Source organism: Rhinoraja longicauda, chromosome 34, assembly GCF_053455715.1.
Source record: "Rhinoraja longicauda isolate Sanriku21f chromosome 34, sRhiLon1.1, whole genome shotgun sequence".
In the NCBI taxonomy this organism is placed as follows: domain Eukaryota; kingdom Metazoa; phylum Chordata; class Chondrichthyes; order Rajiformes; family Arhynchobatidae; genus Rhinoraja; species Rhinoraja longicauda.
Window position 1 is genome coordinate 14,387,307 of NC_135986.1, and position 15,048 is coordinate 14,402,354.

The 15,048-nt window shown below is 47.3% G+C and overlaps 2 protein-coding genes across 2 annotated transcripts; both read right to left on the reverse strand.

Moving 5' to 3' along the window:
* Positions 1–1,742: 1,742 nt before the first annotated feature.
* On the reverse strand, positions 1,743–2,123 carry LOC144609551 (histone H2AX-like). Its single transcript, XM_078428062.1, has one exon. It carries the CDS (start codon positions 2,121–2,123, stop codon positions 1,743–1,745), a length of 381 nt encoding a protein of 126 aa, XP_078284188.1.
* Positions 2,124–3,378: 1,255 nt separating this feature from the next.
* On the reverse strand, positions 3,379–3,765 carry LOC144609181 (histone H2B 1/2-like). Its single transcript, XM_078427602.1, has one exon. It carries the CDS (start codon positions 3,751–3,753, stop codon positions 3,379–3,381), a length of 375 nt encoding a protein of 124 aa, XP_078283728.1. The 5' UTR covers positions 3,754–3,765.
* Between the last annotated feature and the right edge of the window lie 11,283 nt (positions 3,766–15,048).

Genomic DNA, 15,048 nt, shown 5'->3' on the forward strand with positions numbered 1-15,048 from the left:
TTGATTTGTACCAGCATCTGCAGTTATTTTCTTACACTAATTATACAAGCTTGATTGTAAGCTGACTGTAGATCCAAGGTTTTGTTTTCCAATAGTCCCTGTCGTATTAAAGGCAATGCCAAACCATAGAAAAAAAGAGTCTCAAATAAGTTCCTGTCAATATTGATCAGCTGTAACTGCTCATAAAGTGATTCACCAGGTTTTTGTTTTACGAGTAGCGAGGAGGTGTCGAGCAAATATTACATTGGGTGTCTTAACGAAGAGTCTGCTTAGTACATCAATAGAATCATAAGTTGTACATTCCTCTATGTAATCATATACATCATAAGAGACAGAGCTTATTAATGTCCTGAATTTGTCTGGTGCATTGTCGCCACACTCATCAAAGTAGTTATTTAGTGTATGAAGCCAGAGCTTCCATTCCTTTGCTGCAGTAGGTGAGTTGAAATCCAGATCCAAGCTTTGTGCTTTCAATAGTTTCTCCATCTCAATGTCACACTGCTTAACTTCTGAGATTGAGTTGCTTAAATTGTTGTGAGGCAAATGAAAATTCTAATTTACTTAAACTTTATTTAAGCTTTAAGCAACTCATTTCTGTAATACACATCTTCAAAGCGCCTGGAAATTATTGCTGATTCCACAGGCCTCGCCGGCCCGAGCCCCATACATGCGCACACTTCAGTCAATAAGACCAAGGAACTGATTGTGGACTTTGGAATGGAAAAATAAGGATCCATGAATTTGCCTTCATCGCAGGACAGTGGTGGAGAGTCAAAGCTGGACATTCGTGGGACTGGACATCTTTGTAGATATGACCTGGGTCCAACACTTAGATGCAATCATAAATAAAGCCTATCAACTTTTCTACTTCTATAGAAGATTGAGGAGATTCTGTATGTCAACGAATACTCTCATGAACTTCTACAGGTGTACAGTAGAGAGCATATCTCTATCACTGGCTGCATCACTACCTGGTTCGGCAAATCGAACGCCCAGGAATGAACAAGATTGCAAAAACTGGTAAACACTCCCAGTCAATCGCGGGTACTGACCTGCCCCCATCAAAGGAATCTACAACAGTTGCTACCTCAAAAAGGCAGCTTGCAAAGACCCACACCACCATGGCTGTGCCCTTATTTCACACCTGCCATTTAAGAAGGTGGACAGGAGCCTGAAAACTGTAACGTCCAGGTTCAGGAGCTGCTACATCCCAAAAACCACACACTACCCTTCCGTACACAACAACCTCCAAATGTGCTTTGAACTATATAGATTAGGGGACCTTATTGTTGTAAGAATATCTGCCAAAACTTACCTTTCCGCATCAGTCAACCGCTGTTTCATGTTTAGTTTAGTTCAGATGTACAGCGCGGAAACAGGCCCTAAGGGCCAGCGAGTCAGCAGTCCCACACATGAACACGATCCTACACACACAAGGGATTTTTTGGTACATTTACATTATGCCAATTAACGTCTTTTGAGTGTGGGAGGAAACGGGGAGAACGTACAAACTGCGTACAGGCAAGCATCCCTAGTCAGGATTGAAACCGGGTCTCTGGCGCTGCAAGGCAGTTGGTCTACCGCTACGTCACTGTATACACAACTCAATGTGCAGGGTCGGTTTTGGACAACGACAATGAACACTTTTCCCGCACGAAGCATAGCCGCCGATTTGCCCTTCCACAGACATGGTGAGTGGCTCTGAAAAGAGCCTTTGGGTTACTATGTTCAGTTTCTCTCGCTTACTTGCTCGCTCCGCCAGTTTTCTTGGGTAACAGCACGGCCTGGATATTGGGCAGCACACCGCCCTGTGCGATGGTCACTCCTCCCATCAGTTTGTTGAGCTCCTCGTCGTTGCGGACAGCCAGCTGCAGATGTCTGGGGATGATGCGGCTCTTCTTGTTGTCCCGGGCCGCATTGCCGGCCAGCTCCAGGATTTCAGCCGTCAGATATTCGAGCACAGCAGCCAGATAGACCGGGGCTCCGGCACCAACACGCTTAGCATAGTTGCCCTTTCTCAGGAGCCTGTGTACACGGCCAACCGGGAACTGCAATCCGGCCCGAGACGAGCGAGACTTGGCCTTGGCCCGAGCTTTGCCGCTGGTTTTCCCTCGTCCAGACATGTCCCGAATCTTGCACACGGAGAATGAAAAAATGATCGCAGATTCGCCCTTCTTGTACATTTTTGCGGAATCCAGTGAACCACTGATGATTGGTGAAAAAGCACTTGATTTCATTGGTGAGAGGAATAATCCAATCACTGAACCGTTTTATCTACCAATCAAAACCAGCAACAAAAGCGCTGAAAATAACTGCCAGTCCCTCCAAAACCAGAACTTTGAAATAGCCCGCCAAACTATAAATCTGGAAGTCAATATTTTTTTGTTTATCTTTTTTTATCTAAGTGCATTGCGTTAAGGTGTTAATTATACTACGAGTAAGAATTCCATTGTTCCGTTGACGGCACATTTGACAATTAAATACTCTTGATTATTGACCACCTTGAACCCCGAGCAATACGGCACAACACATCTAATTTACGATTTATTTGGGCCGATAACCGATCACAAAAAAACCAGATTCTCGGCATCAATTAGCGATCGGTCACCTTGTAAACGGTGTCGGATTATCTACTGGTCCCTTTTTACAATAGTCGGAGTTTGGGCTACAGTGTGAAAAGTTCCTCCTTGAAAGACAGAACGAATTGCCGAATAGAAATGCAATTCGGAACAGTTACAGAGATGAAGACAGGAGTTAATAAACCTCAGTACCCATAGAAAATAAAACAGCAACGACAGCAATAATCGGCTGCCCGTGGGCGCAACTTATGATGTCTGGGACAACCAAACGCGAAGTAGTTGTACTTCTGTTTAATGGACAGGAACGTAACATGGATACCGGGAATATACAATACAATATATCTTTATTGTCATTGTACCCAGGGGTACAACGAGATTGGGAATGCGCCTCCCATACGATGCAATAATTTAATTAATTTAGACAACAACCCAACGAAACAATTGTAACAGTTTTAGACAGGATTAAGTGCAAGTTAATCTGTGCCGGATCACTATGCGTTGTGACCATCCGGTTCAGCAGGACCGGTTCATAGCAGCTATGGCCCTGGGGATGAAGATGTTCCTGAGTCTGGAGGTGCGGGCGTAGAAGGCCTTGTATCGTCTGCCCGATGGAAGGAGTTCGTATTGAAACATTTAATCACTAAACATAACGTTAAATAATTTGCCTAACAAAAATATCCTGAAACAATTCTGCTGCGATTCAACGTCGAAACATTAGTACAACTCTTTCTGCGAGAATGTGGGTGGCTCTTACAAGAGCCGTTGGGGTTTCGGTATTTTGTCAACAATGTGCGGATCTTTACTTGGAGCTGGTGTACTTGGTCACTGCCTTTGTCCCTTCCGACACGGCGTGCTTGGCCAGCTCCCCGGGAAGAAGCAGGCGCACGGCGGTCTGAATCTCTCGGGAGCTGATGGTAGATCTCTTGTTGTAATGGGCCAGGCGGGAAGCCTCGCCTGCAATGCGCTCGAAAATATCGTTGACGAACGAATTCATGATGCTCATGGCCTTGGAGGAGATGCCGGTATCGGGGTGAACCTGCTTCATCACTTTGTAGATGTAGATGCCGTAACTCTCCTTCCTCGACCTCCTGCGCTTCTTGCCCGCTTTGCCTGTAGGCTTCGGCAAAGCTTTCTTTGCGCCCTTCTTGGCAGCTGCTTTCGACGTCTCAGGCATTTCCTCGGTGGATTTCAACACTGCAGTGACCAGAAGCCACTCGGAGCGCGGATTAAATAGGCTGCGCGTCGCCCTATGCTAATGATGGATGGAGCGGGAGCGGATCGTCATTGGATGGTCGGAGACATGAATAATTACACCTCCCCGTAAACGCTCTGATTGGATATCTATGGGGAAACGTCACAATCCCTCGCTGCACCAGTCAGAGGCCGCTCCCACTGCCCCGTGTCCTGTCCGGGTCACTCTGCGGACGGGGAATTGGCGCCGATCTGGTGCAGTGGCCGCTGCTGTTTAATACACCAGAAAGCACCGAAAGCTGTCGTTTGTCATCCTTTCCGGTGCCGAGTACGGGATGCTGACGTCCCGTGGGATAAAACACGAGAAAGGAAAACACCTTGCAATTAAAGGTCAGCTTGTACCACTTCATTAGTGGAGCAATTATTCAAATATGAAAGTGCCGGAATAACTCAGCAGGTGAGGCAGCATCGCTGGAGAACATGGATATGGGACCACAGGTAGACAAAAAATGCTGAAGTAACTCAACGGGTCAGGCAGCATCTCGGGAGAAGGAATGGGTGACGTTTCGGGTCGAGACCCTTCAGACTAATGTCAGGGGAGTGACTCTAGAATAGTCAGAGATAGGAAGACCAGTGGGAAAACTGGGAAAGAGAGAGAAAGCAGGGACTATGTGAAGTAAGAAAAACTAATGTTCATACCGTTGGGGTGTAAACTACCCAAACTTATGAGGTGCTCTGCCACCAATTTGCGCTGGACCTCAATCTGACAATGGCGCAGGACAGAAAGGTCAGATTCGGAATGGGAGGCGGAGTTGAAGTGCTGAGCCAGCAGGAGATCAGGTAGGTCAAGACGGACTGAGCGGAGGTGTTCAGCGAAACGATCGCCGAGCCTGCGCTTGGTCTCACCGATGTAGAGAAGTTGACACCTGGATGCAGTAGATGAGGTTGGAAGAGGTGCCGGTGAAACTCTGCCTCACCACAAAAGACTATTTGGGTCCATGGATGGAGTCGAGGGGGGAGGTAAAGGGACAGGTGTTGCTTCTCCTGCGGTTGCAGGGGAAAGTACCTGGGGAGGGGGTGGTTTGGGTAGGAAGGAATGAGTGAACCAGAGAGTTGCGGAGGGAACGGTCTCTGCGGAAAGCATAAAGGGGTGGAGATGGGAAGATGTGGCCAGTAATGGGATCCCTTTGGAGGTGGCAAAAATGTTGGAGGATAAGATGTTGTATGCGATGGCTGATGGGGTGGAAGGTAACAAGGGGGACTCTGTCCTTGTTATGAATAGGGGAGTGGGAGCAAAAGTGGAGCTGAGGGATATTGAAGAAACCTTAGCGAAAGCCTCAAGTACAATGGAAGAGGGGAACCCCCGTTACCTAATGAATGAGGACATCTCCGATGTCCTAGTATGGAACACCTCATCCTGAGCGCAGAGTCAGCGTAGATGGAGGAATTGGGAGTAGGGGATAGTCTTTACAGGAAACAGGGTGAGAAGAAGTGTAGTCAGGACAGCAATGGGAGTCAGTAGGTTTGCAGTAGATGTCGGTCAACAGTCTGTCTCCTGTGATGGAGACGGTAAGATCCAGAAACGGTAGGGCGATGCTCCAAGTAAATTTGAGAGCAGGATGGAAATTAGTCAAGTTGATGAAGTCAGTGAGTTCTGCATGTGTACAGGAGGTAGCACGCATGCAGTCTTCAATGTAGCAGAGGTAGAGTTCGGGGATAGGGCCAGTGTACGCCTGGAACAGGGATTGTTCAACATACCCTACAAAGAGACAGGCATAGCTAGGTCCCATGTGAGTGCCCATAGCCACCCCTTGGATTTGGATTGTTCTTCAGACTGATTGTAATATGGAGAAGGCGGCTGGAAGAGGGGGAATCCCCGGTGAAGCGTTGGAGGTCAGATCCAAGTTAGATGGTAAACCTGTGTTTATAAAGCCAGAAGTTACTTAGGAAGCACAATAAATTGCAGCTGACGTTTAGTTTCAGAGATACAGTGCGGAAACAGGCCCATCGGCCCACCGAAACCACGCCGACCAGCGATCCCCTTACACGAACACTATCCGACACGAGGGAAAATTTACAAATGCACGTAGCCAATTCACCTACTAACCTGTACGTCTTCAGTGCTGTAGGTAACTGGAGCTCTTGCAGAAAACCCACACAGGGCATGTGAAGAACGTACAAACTCTGTACAGACAGCACCCATGCTCAGGATCTAACCCGGGTCTCTGGCGCTGGAAGGCAGCAACACTGCCACGCGCTACAAAGAGCGGAATGGACGAACAATGTTTTCGGATGGGAGCCTTCTTCAGATTTTCATTAATCATAGTTGGTTCGACTAATTGAGGGGATAACGTGGAGTGTTGGCGAGGACTTCAGCAATAACTGATAGGTCCCAAACGCCAAAACAGTTGATAATCTCAGTCAAATACCCTGGAGGCAAATGAAGAGCAGTAAATCTGTTTCAGAATCAATTCACCAACAGAGCGCACAGGTCCAGGGACCTCGACATTCCTTTCAGGTGAGGCAGAGGTTCACGTGCATCTCCTCCAACCTCATCTACTGTATCTGCCATCCAGGTGTGGATATGTGTATATATATATATATATTAGGGGAGACCAAACACAGGCAGACTCGGCGATCGCTTCACTCAACAGTCCGCCTTAAACTACATGCTCTCCCAGTTGCCAAACACTTTAACTCCCCTTCCCATTCCCATCCTGACCTCTCTGTCCGAGGTCTCCTTCAGTATCAGAGAGAGGCCAAATGTAAATTGGCGGAACAGCGCCTCATATTTCACTTTGGCAGTTTACAACCCAGCTGTATTAATTTTGATTTCTCTAACTTGCATCCCCTCTATCCATCCCTCCTCCACCATCGTAATACTAGCTTTGTTGTCGTCCTGTCAAATTTCACGGTCTGTATAACTCGTTATCACCTATCCCACAGTCATCAATGGACCATTGTGGGATTCACATTTCAATGATTGTCGTTGCTGTCTGCATTTCTTTCATTCATTTGTTCTAAGTATCGTCCATATCTCTCATTCCTCCTTTTCCCTGACTGTCAGTCTGAAGAAGGACCTTGACCCGAAATGTCACCTATTCCATTTCTCCAGAGATGCTGCCTGATGCGCTGAGTTACTCTCGCTTTTAATATCTGTCTTCAGTTCATTTTATCATGTCGCACTGGTACCCTGGAACATTAAGCTACCTGCCTGACCCTCCATTAACTATATTTCTGCAAGGGCTATAATATCCCAGTCCCATGTACTTATTCACGTCCAGTTCGACGACCTTACTTGTCCGGCCTCTTTTACTGAAATAAATGTAATTTAATATGACTCCTTTTGCTCGCTCCCTGCCCTGCTGCTGCCTGACACATATACTGAACTTACTGTTGCTGACTTTGCAGTCAACTTGCAGCTTCCACTTGCCTCACTACTGCTTTGAATCCCACACCACTGCCAATCTATTTGAAACCTTCCCTGGTATCGTGAGCAAATCTGCCTGCCAGAATATTTGTCACCCTCCAGTTCAGGTGTAACCCGTCCCTCTTGTGCAGGTCACTGCAGCCGCAGAAAAATCCCAATAATCCAATAATCTGACTCCCTGCTCCAACCTTTCAGCCATGCATTCATCTGTCCCATCTCCCTATTCCTATCCTCACAGAATATCCTTCTTTTCCTCTGACTATCGAGTGTCCTATCACTGTAGCCTGACTGGCCTCATTCATCCCCACTGTGCCACAGAGCTAGTCCTAGTAGCACAGATCTGGATGTTGCTTTCTGTTGAAACATCACTGCTTCTCCCCACCCAACAGTTACAATTACCCATGACTACAAACACATTGATTTTACACCCTTCCTCATTCAGCCGACATGTTTGGTCTACTCTTCCATGCTGACTATTGAGAGGCAGACAGTATAATCCCGTCATAGTGATCGTCCATTAACCCCACTGGCCCCTCTCGAAATTCCCCTCCTGTCTCTGTCTACTCATCCCACTGGATTTTACTGTCCTTATTTCTACATAGTAGTCACAGCCCACCAGTAACTGTGGATCTCAGCCCCCTACATCACTAGATTAAATCCTGAGTAGCCCCGGTGCATCTATCAGCAAACGTCACTCAGTTCCACCCAATGCCCTCCCAGCCCTCTCTGTTACAGAGACAGACACATTTATCTCTTCCTCTGTTCCAATCAAGGATGCCGGAGCTAAAATATCAGCCATTTCTCTTTCCACAGATGCTGTCTGGCCTGCTGAGTTTTCCCACCATGTCCTACATTTCTTCACATTGACATCAGAGTTGCCGCTTCTCATCAACAGCACGGCCATGACACTGGTTCCCAGTGAGTCTCACTGCCAGCAGTCGTCGGGCACAAAATTACTTGTCACCAACTGTACTCACTCCTGTCACTCACAGTCTTTGGATAAACTTGCACGTCACACAAATGACATGTTTTCACTCAGATCAACCCGTTTTGTCACACTACTTGCCAATGCACAATTCAACAATCTTCAAACCCCTTCAATTTCCAACCCCGCAGACCAGACACTGTGTGAACCGTCTCTGCACTCCCTCTATTGCACCAATATCCTACCTATGATCGATCTGGACATAATATTCAAGATGCCATCTCACTGGGGCTGATCGTGATTTCAATGAGATATCTCTACACTGATCACAAACCTTAGTCACAGGGCAAAATACAAATCTTCTCCTGAACTACATGCTGAGCCTGCATGTTCACGTTCATCACTTTAGGTGCAGGAGTAGGCCTTTCGACCCTTTGAGCCAGCACTGCCATTCAATGTGATCATGGCTGATCATTCTCAATCAGTACCCCGTTCCTGCCTTCTCCCCATACCTTCTGGCTCCGCTATCCTTAAGAGCTCTATCTAGCTCTCTCTTGAATGCATTCAGAGAATTGGCCTCCACTGCCTTCTGAGGCAGAGAACTCCACAGATTTACAACTCTGACTGAAAAGATTTTTCCTCATCTCTGTTCTAAATGGTCTACCCCTTATTCTTAAACTGTGGCCCCTGGTTCTGGACTCCCCCAACCTTGGGAACATGTTTCCTGCCTCTAACGTGTCCAACCCCTTAATAATCTTATATGTTTCGATAAGATCCCCTCTCATCCTTCTAAATTCCAGTGTATACAAGCCTAGTCGCTCCAGTCTTTCAACATATGACAGCCCCACCATTCCGGGAATTAACCTAGTAAACCTACGCTGCAGGCCCTCAATAGCACGAATATCCATACTCAAATTTGGAGACCATAACTGCACACAGTACTCCAGGTGCGGTCTCACTAGGGCCTTGTACAACTGCAGAAGGACCTATTTGCTCCTATACTCAACTCCTCTTGTTATGAAGGCCAACATTCCATTGGCTTTCTTCATTGCCTGCTGTACCTGCATGCTTCCTTTCAGTGACTGATGCACTAGGACACGCATTGTAGACCCCCTTTACCTAACTTGACACCATTCAGATAATAATCTGCCTTCCTATTCTAACCACCAAAGTGTATAACCTCACACTTATCCACATTAAACTGCATCTGCCATGCATCCGCCCACTCACACAACTTGTCCAAGTCACCCTACAACCTCATAGCATCTTCCTCACTGTTCACACTACCACCCAGCTAGTATCATCTGCAAATTTGCTAATAGTACTTTTAATCCCTTCATACAAGTCATTAATGTATATTGTAAATAGCTGCGGTCCCAGCACCGAGCCTTGCGGTACCCCACCAGTTTCAGGGCCTGCCTTTCTGAAAGGGACCCATTTATCCCCACTCTTTTCTTTCTGTCAACCAATTTTCTATCCATGTCAGTACCCTACCCCCAATACCATGTGCTCTAATTTTGCCTACTAATAACCTATGTGGGACCTTGTGGAAGGCTTTCTGAAAGTCGAGGTACACCACATTTACCGGCTCTCCCCTGTCAATTTTCCTAGTTACATCCTCAAAAATCCTAGTTACATCCTCAAAAGATGCTAGTGGTTAGTGGAATCAAGGGATATGGGGAGAAGGCAGGCTTACTGGTTATTGATTATTGATCGTAGACGATCAGCCACAATCACAATGAATGGCGGAGCTAGCTCGAAGGGCCGAATGGCCTCCTGCACTTATTTTCTATGTTTCTATGACCCTTCTTGGTGTCTCGACCCGAAACATCACCCATTCCTTCTCTCCAAAGTTGCTGCCTGTCCCGCTGATTTACTCCAGATTTTTGTGTCTATCTCCCATGTCCATCTACAACAATGAGGAGTCCACCATTTTCTGCGCAAGTCCTGCCCGAGTTGCCTGACGAATATTCACACGTCACTCTTGTCAGAGTTAAATTCCATCCAACAATCATTTGAAGGCAGGAATGGGGTACTGATTGAGAATGATCAGCCATGATCACATTGAATGGCAGTGCTGGCTCGAAGGGCCGAATGGCCTACTCCTGCACCTATTGTGTACACCTCCCCAGGTGTTCCAGATCCATTCGTAAACTCAGAAAGCCTTCCTTACAGTCCCTGTGGCATTACTGAGTGAAATGGAGAACACGGCACGGCAATAGGCCATTCGGCCAACTTACTCATGCTGACCAAGATACTCATCGACACCAGTCGCAACAGCTCGCGTTTGTGCGTCTCTCTGGTTCCGTTTAACTGGTGTATTGGAAATGTGTGTCTGGGTCTCGTATCCGAGGCCCTGAAACTGATGTGCTGCCGGTGTCTATGTGCACTGTAACGTACCTTGTGAGTGAGGGATGGAGCGGCTGCTCTATTCTTGTGCCACGGAGGAGGAAAAATAATTGATTGAAGAATTTTCCTGTGGAACGGAAAAAGAAATTGGATAATTGAGGGTGAGATAAAAGGCAGCTACTTGTGTGAAGGTGGTGGATTAATTGCTTCATTGTGAGGCGCTGCCGAAGGCGACTGCTTAAAAAGTATCCCTCACACACAAAGTGAGCCGCTCTTCGTAAAACTGCCCCCACCCTGAGTGTCCGGCTCTGTGTTCACTGATCACTGTCCAGTGACAACCCCATACGGGGAGAATTAAACAAAACCGGGAACTCTCCATCCTGGTCTGAGGCGAAGAAACAACAGCAGTTATAATGGGTGACTTCAATCTACATATAGATTGGGTGAACCAAACTGGCAGGGGTGCTGAGGAAGAGGATTTCTTGGAATCTTTGAGAGATGGTTTTCTAAACCAACATGTCGAGGAACCAACAAGAGAACAGGCCATTCTAGACTGGGTATTGAGTAATGAGGAAGGGTTAGTTAGCAGTCTTGTTGTGCGAGGCCCTTTGGGCAAGAGTGATCATAATATGGTAGAGTTCTTCATTAGGATGGAGAGTGACAAAGTCAATACAGAAACAAGTGTTCTGAACTTAAAGAAAGGTAACTTTGAGGGGATGAGGCGTGAATTGTCCAAGATAAACTGGCATTTGATGCTGAAAGGGTTGACGGTGGACATGCAATGGAAGGCATTTAAAGGTCGCATGGATGAACTACAACAAGTGTTCATCCCAGTTTGGCAAAAGAACAAACCAGGAAAGGTAGTGCATCCGTGGCTAACAAGGGAAATCAAGGATAGTATTAAAACAAAAGATGAAGCATACAGATTAGCCAGAAAAAGTAGCATACCAGAGGACTGGGAGAAATTTAGAGTCCAGCAGAGGAGGACAAAGGGCTTAATTAGGAAAGGGAAAATAGATTATGAGGGAAAACTGGCAAGGAACATAAAAACTGACTGCAAAAGCTTTTATAGATATGTCAAGAGAAAAAGATTAGTTAAGACAAATGTAGGTCCCTTGCAGTCGGAAACAGGTGAATTGATCATAGGGAACAAGGAGATTGCAGACCAATTGAACAAATACTTTGGTTCTGTCTTCACTAAGGAAGACATAAACCGTCTGCCGGAAATAGCGGGGGACCGGGGGTCTAATGAGATGGAGGAACTGAGGGAAATCCAGGTTTGTCGGGAAGTGGTGTTAGGTAAATTAAATGGATTAAAGGCAGATAAATCCCCAGGGCCAGATAGGCTGCATCCCAGCGTGCTTAAGGAAGTAGCCTCAGAAATAGTGGATGCATTAGTGATAATTTTTCAAAACTCTTTAGATTCTGGAGTAGTTCCTGAGGACTGGAGGGTAGCTAATGTAACCCCACTTTTTAAAAAGGGAGGGAGAGAGAAAACAGGGAATTATAGACCAGTTAGCCTAACATCGGTAGTGGGGAAAATGCTAGAGTCAGTTATTAAAAATGTGATAGCATTACATTTGGAAAGTGGAGAAATCATCGGACAAAGTCAGCATGGATTTACCAAAGGTAAATCATGTCTGACGAATCTTATAGAATTTTTCGAGGATGTAACTAGTAGAGTGGATAAGGGAGAACCAGTCGATGTGTTATATCTGGACTTTCAGAAGGCCTTCGAAAAGGTCCCTCAAAGGAGATTGGTGTACAAACTTAAGGCACACGGTATTGAGGGTTCAGTGTTGAGGTGGATAGAAAATTGGTTGGCGGACAGCAAGCAAAGAGTAGGAATAAACGGGTCCTTTTCGGAATGGCAGGCAGTGACTAGTGGGGTAACGCAAGGCTCAGTGCTGGGTCCCCAGTTATTTACAGTGTATATTAATGATTTGGACGAGGGAATTGAATGCAACATCTCTAAGTTTGCGATGACACGAAGCTGGGTGGCAGTGTTAGCTGCGAGGAGGATGCTAGGAGGCTGCAGAGTGACTTGGATAGATTAGGCGAATGGGCAAAAGCATGGCAGATGCAATATAATGTGGATAAATGTGAGGTTATCCACTTTGGTGGCAAGAACAGGAAAGCAGAGTATTACCTGAATGGTGACTGATTGGGAGAAGGGGAGATGCAAAGTGACCTGGGTGTCATGGTGGACCAGACATTGAAAGCAAGCATGCAGGTGCAGCAGGCAGTGAAGAAAGTGAATGGTATGTTGGCATTCATAGCAAGAGGATTTGAGTTTAGGAGCAGGAGGTTCTGCTGCAGTTGTACAGGGCCTTGGTGAGACCGCATCTGGAGTATTGTGTGCAGTTTTGGTCTCCTAACCTGAGGAAAGACGTTCTTGCCTCAGAGGGAGTACAGAGAAGGTTCACCAGATTGATCCCTGGGATGGCTCGACTTTCATATGAGGAAAGACTGGATAGACTGGGCTTGTACTCGCTGGAATTTAGAAGACTGAGGGGGGATCTTATAGAAACATATAAAATTCTTAAGGGGTTGGAGAGGCTAGATGCGGGAAGATTGTTCCCGATGTTGGGGGAGTCCAGAACCAGGGGTCACAGCTTAAGGATAAGGGGGAAGTCTTTTAGGACCGAGATGAGAAAACATTTCTTCACACAGAGTGGTGAGTCTGTGGAATTCTCTGCCACAGAAGGTAGTTGAGGCCAGTTCATTGGCTATATTTAAGAGGGAGTTAGATGTGGCCCTTTTTGCTAAAGGGATCAGGGGGTATGGAGAGAAGGCAGATACAGGCTACTGAGCTGGATGATCAGCCATGATCATATTGAATGGCGGTGCAGGCTCGAAGGGCCGAATGGCCTACTCCTGCACCTATTTTCTATGTTTCTATTATGTCTCAGGCAGCTTTCTCTCATTCAACCGCCCTCGCCCTGCCCGCACCCAGCCCGGGAACAACCTCTCCCTCACAACTAACTCCATGCTCTGGCCACAGCCGCTGCTCCACTCCGATTCTTCCTCCCAGCCCCCACTTCCACTGCCCAGATTCCGGACTTAGTGCGGATCTTCGAGACCACCCGCGGAGCCGCTCCCGGACCGATGCGCTGCTAGAAGCAAGCTGTTGTCAGCGCCCTGCCCCCGGTCCCGGGAGCTCTCCATTCCCGGCTGCTTTAAAGCCGCTGCTGCCGCTCGCTGAGGGACCGGCGCTAACAGGACTGGAGCGGAGCGCGCGTTCCCTGCCCATCAATGGGCGGGGCGATGGGACGTGAGCGCGCCTTGTGGTGACGACACAGAGCGACGCTCAGCCGGGACTTTCCCCAGTTCAATTTCCCCAGAGTCTGAGTGATGGGTCCGGGGCGGGGGCGACAGACACATATCGGTCGCAAATCCAGGACATGGCTCATTTTGGGATCTGATTTTATTTTTAATGGTTGTACCTGAGCCTGTCCTCCCACCCAATCCCGCAGGAACATTGAAGGAAACATAAGGAACTGCAAGTGCTAGAATCTTGCATACTTTTTCCAAGTCTTGTACACTTGTTCCAAGTCTAATTAATAGTATTTCCACTTTCGGTCGTGGCCAATCTAAATGCTACTCCTTGGTTCAATCACGCCTTCCCACACAATGTAAATCTACTGACTCCCACAACTATCCAGCCGACACTCCTTCCCACCCTGCCTCCTGCAGAGACTGTCGCCTGCTCACAATTTTCCATCTACGCCGCATCTGCGCTCAAGAAGTGGTGTCCGATGCCAGGACAGGCGAAATGTCCTGATTCTTTAGTGAACGGGGCTTCCCCTCTTCCAACATGGATGAAGCCCTCGCACGGGTCCTCTCAGTATCCCCCAGCTCCGTTCTTACTCCCCTTCCCGCCAGTCGTAAGAGGGACAGAGTCGCCCTGGTCCTTACCTTTCACAGCATCGGCCGTCGCAAACAGCACATAATCCTCCGACATTTTCGCCACCTCCAACCGGACCCACCACGAACCACATCTTTGCATCTCCACCCCTTTCGGCAGAGACCGTTCCTTCCGCAACTCCCAGGTTAACTCACCCCTTCCCACCCAAACCACCCCCTCCGCAGGTACTTTCCCCTGCATGAGATTAAGAGGCATAGCATCCATGATGCTTTGGTCGTGTGGATTTAGAACTGACTCATTCATAAAAGATCTATGGCTGTGGAACAATGCTGACATTCTGGCTAAACATCAGACCAGTGGGGATCCGCGCTGGGTCTTCTGTTGTGTGTCGTATCTCTGAAAGCTTGGACCTACATACAGATGGCGGGGTAAAATACCGCCACGTTTAGAGGATAGTCATTGTTCGGACAGGGTGAACAAACGTGGAATGTTTTCTGCGGTGTATCGGAGATATAAGAGTATTTAATGTTATGAGATGTATAAGGAGGCTAGATAGTCAGAGGTTTTCTTCTGGGTGAAAATGTCCAAAACTAGACCTACACAGGAAATGGTAGGGCTCTGGGGAGTGTTGTCGAGCAGAGGGAAATATCTAGGTGTACAGTGCATGGTTCCTTGAAACTCCTGTCGCAGGTGGTCAAAAAGGCGT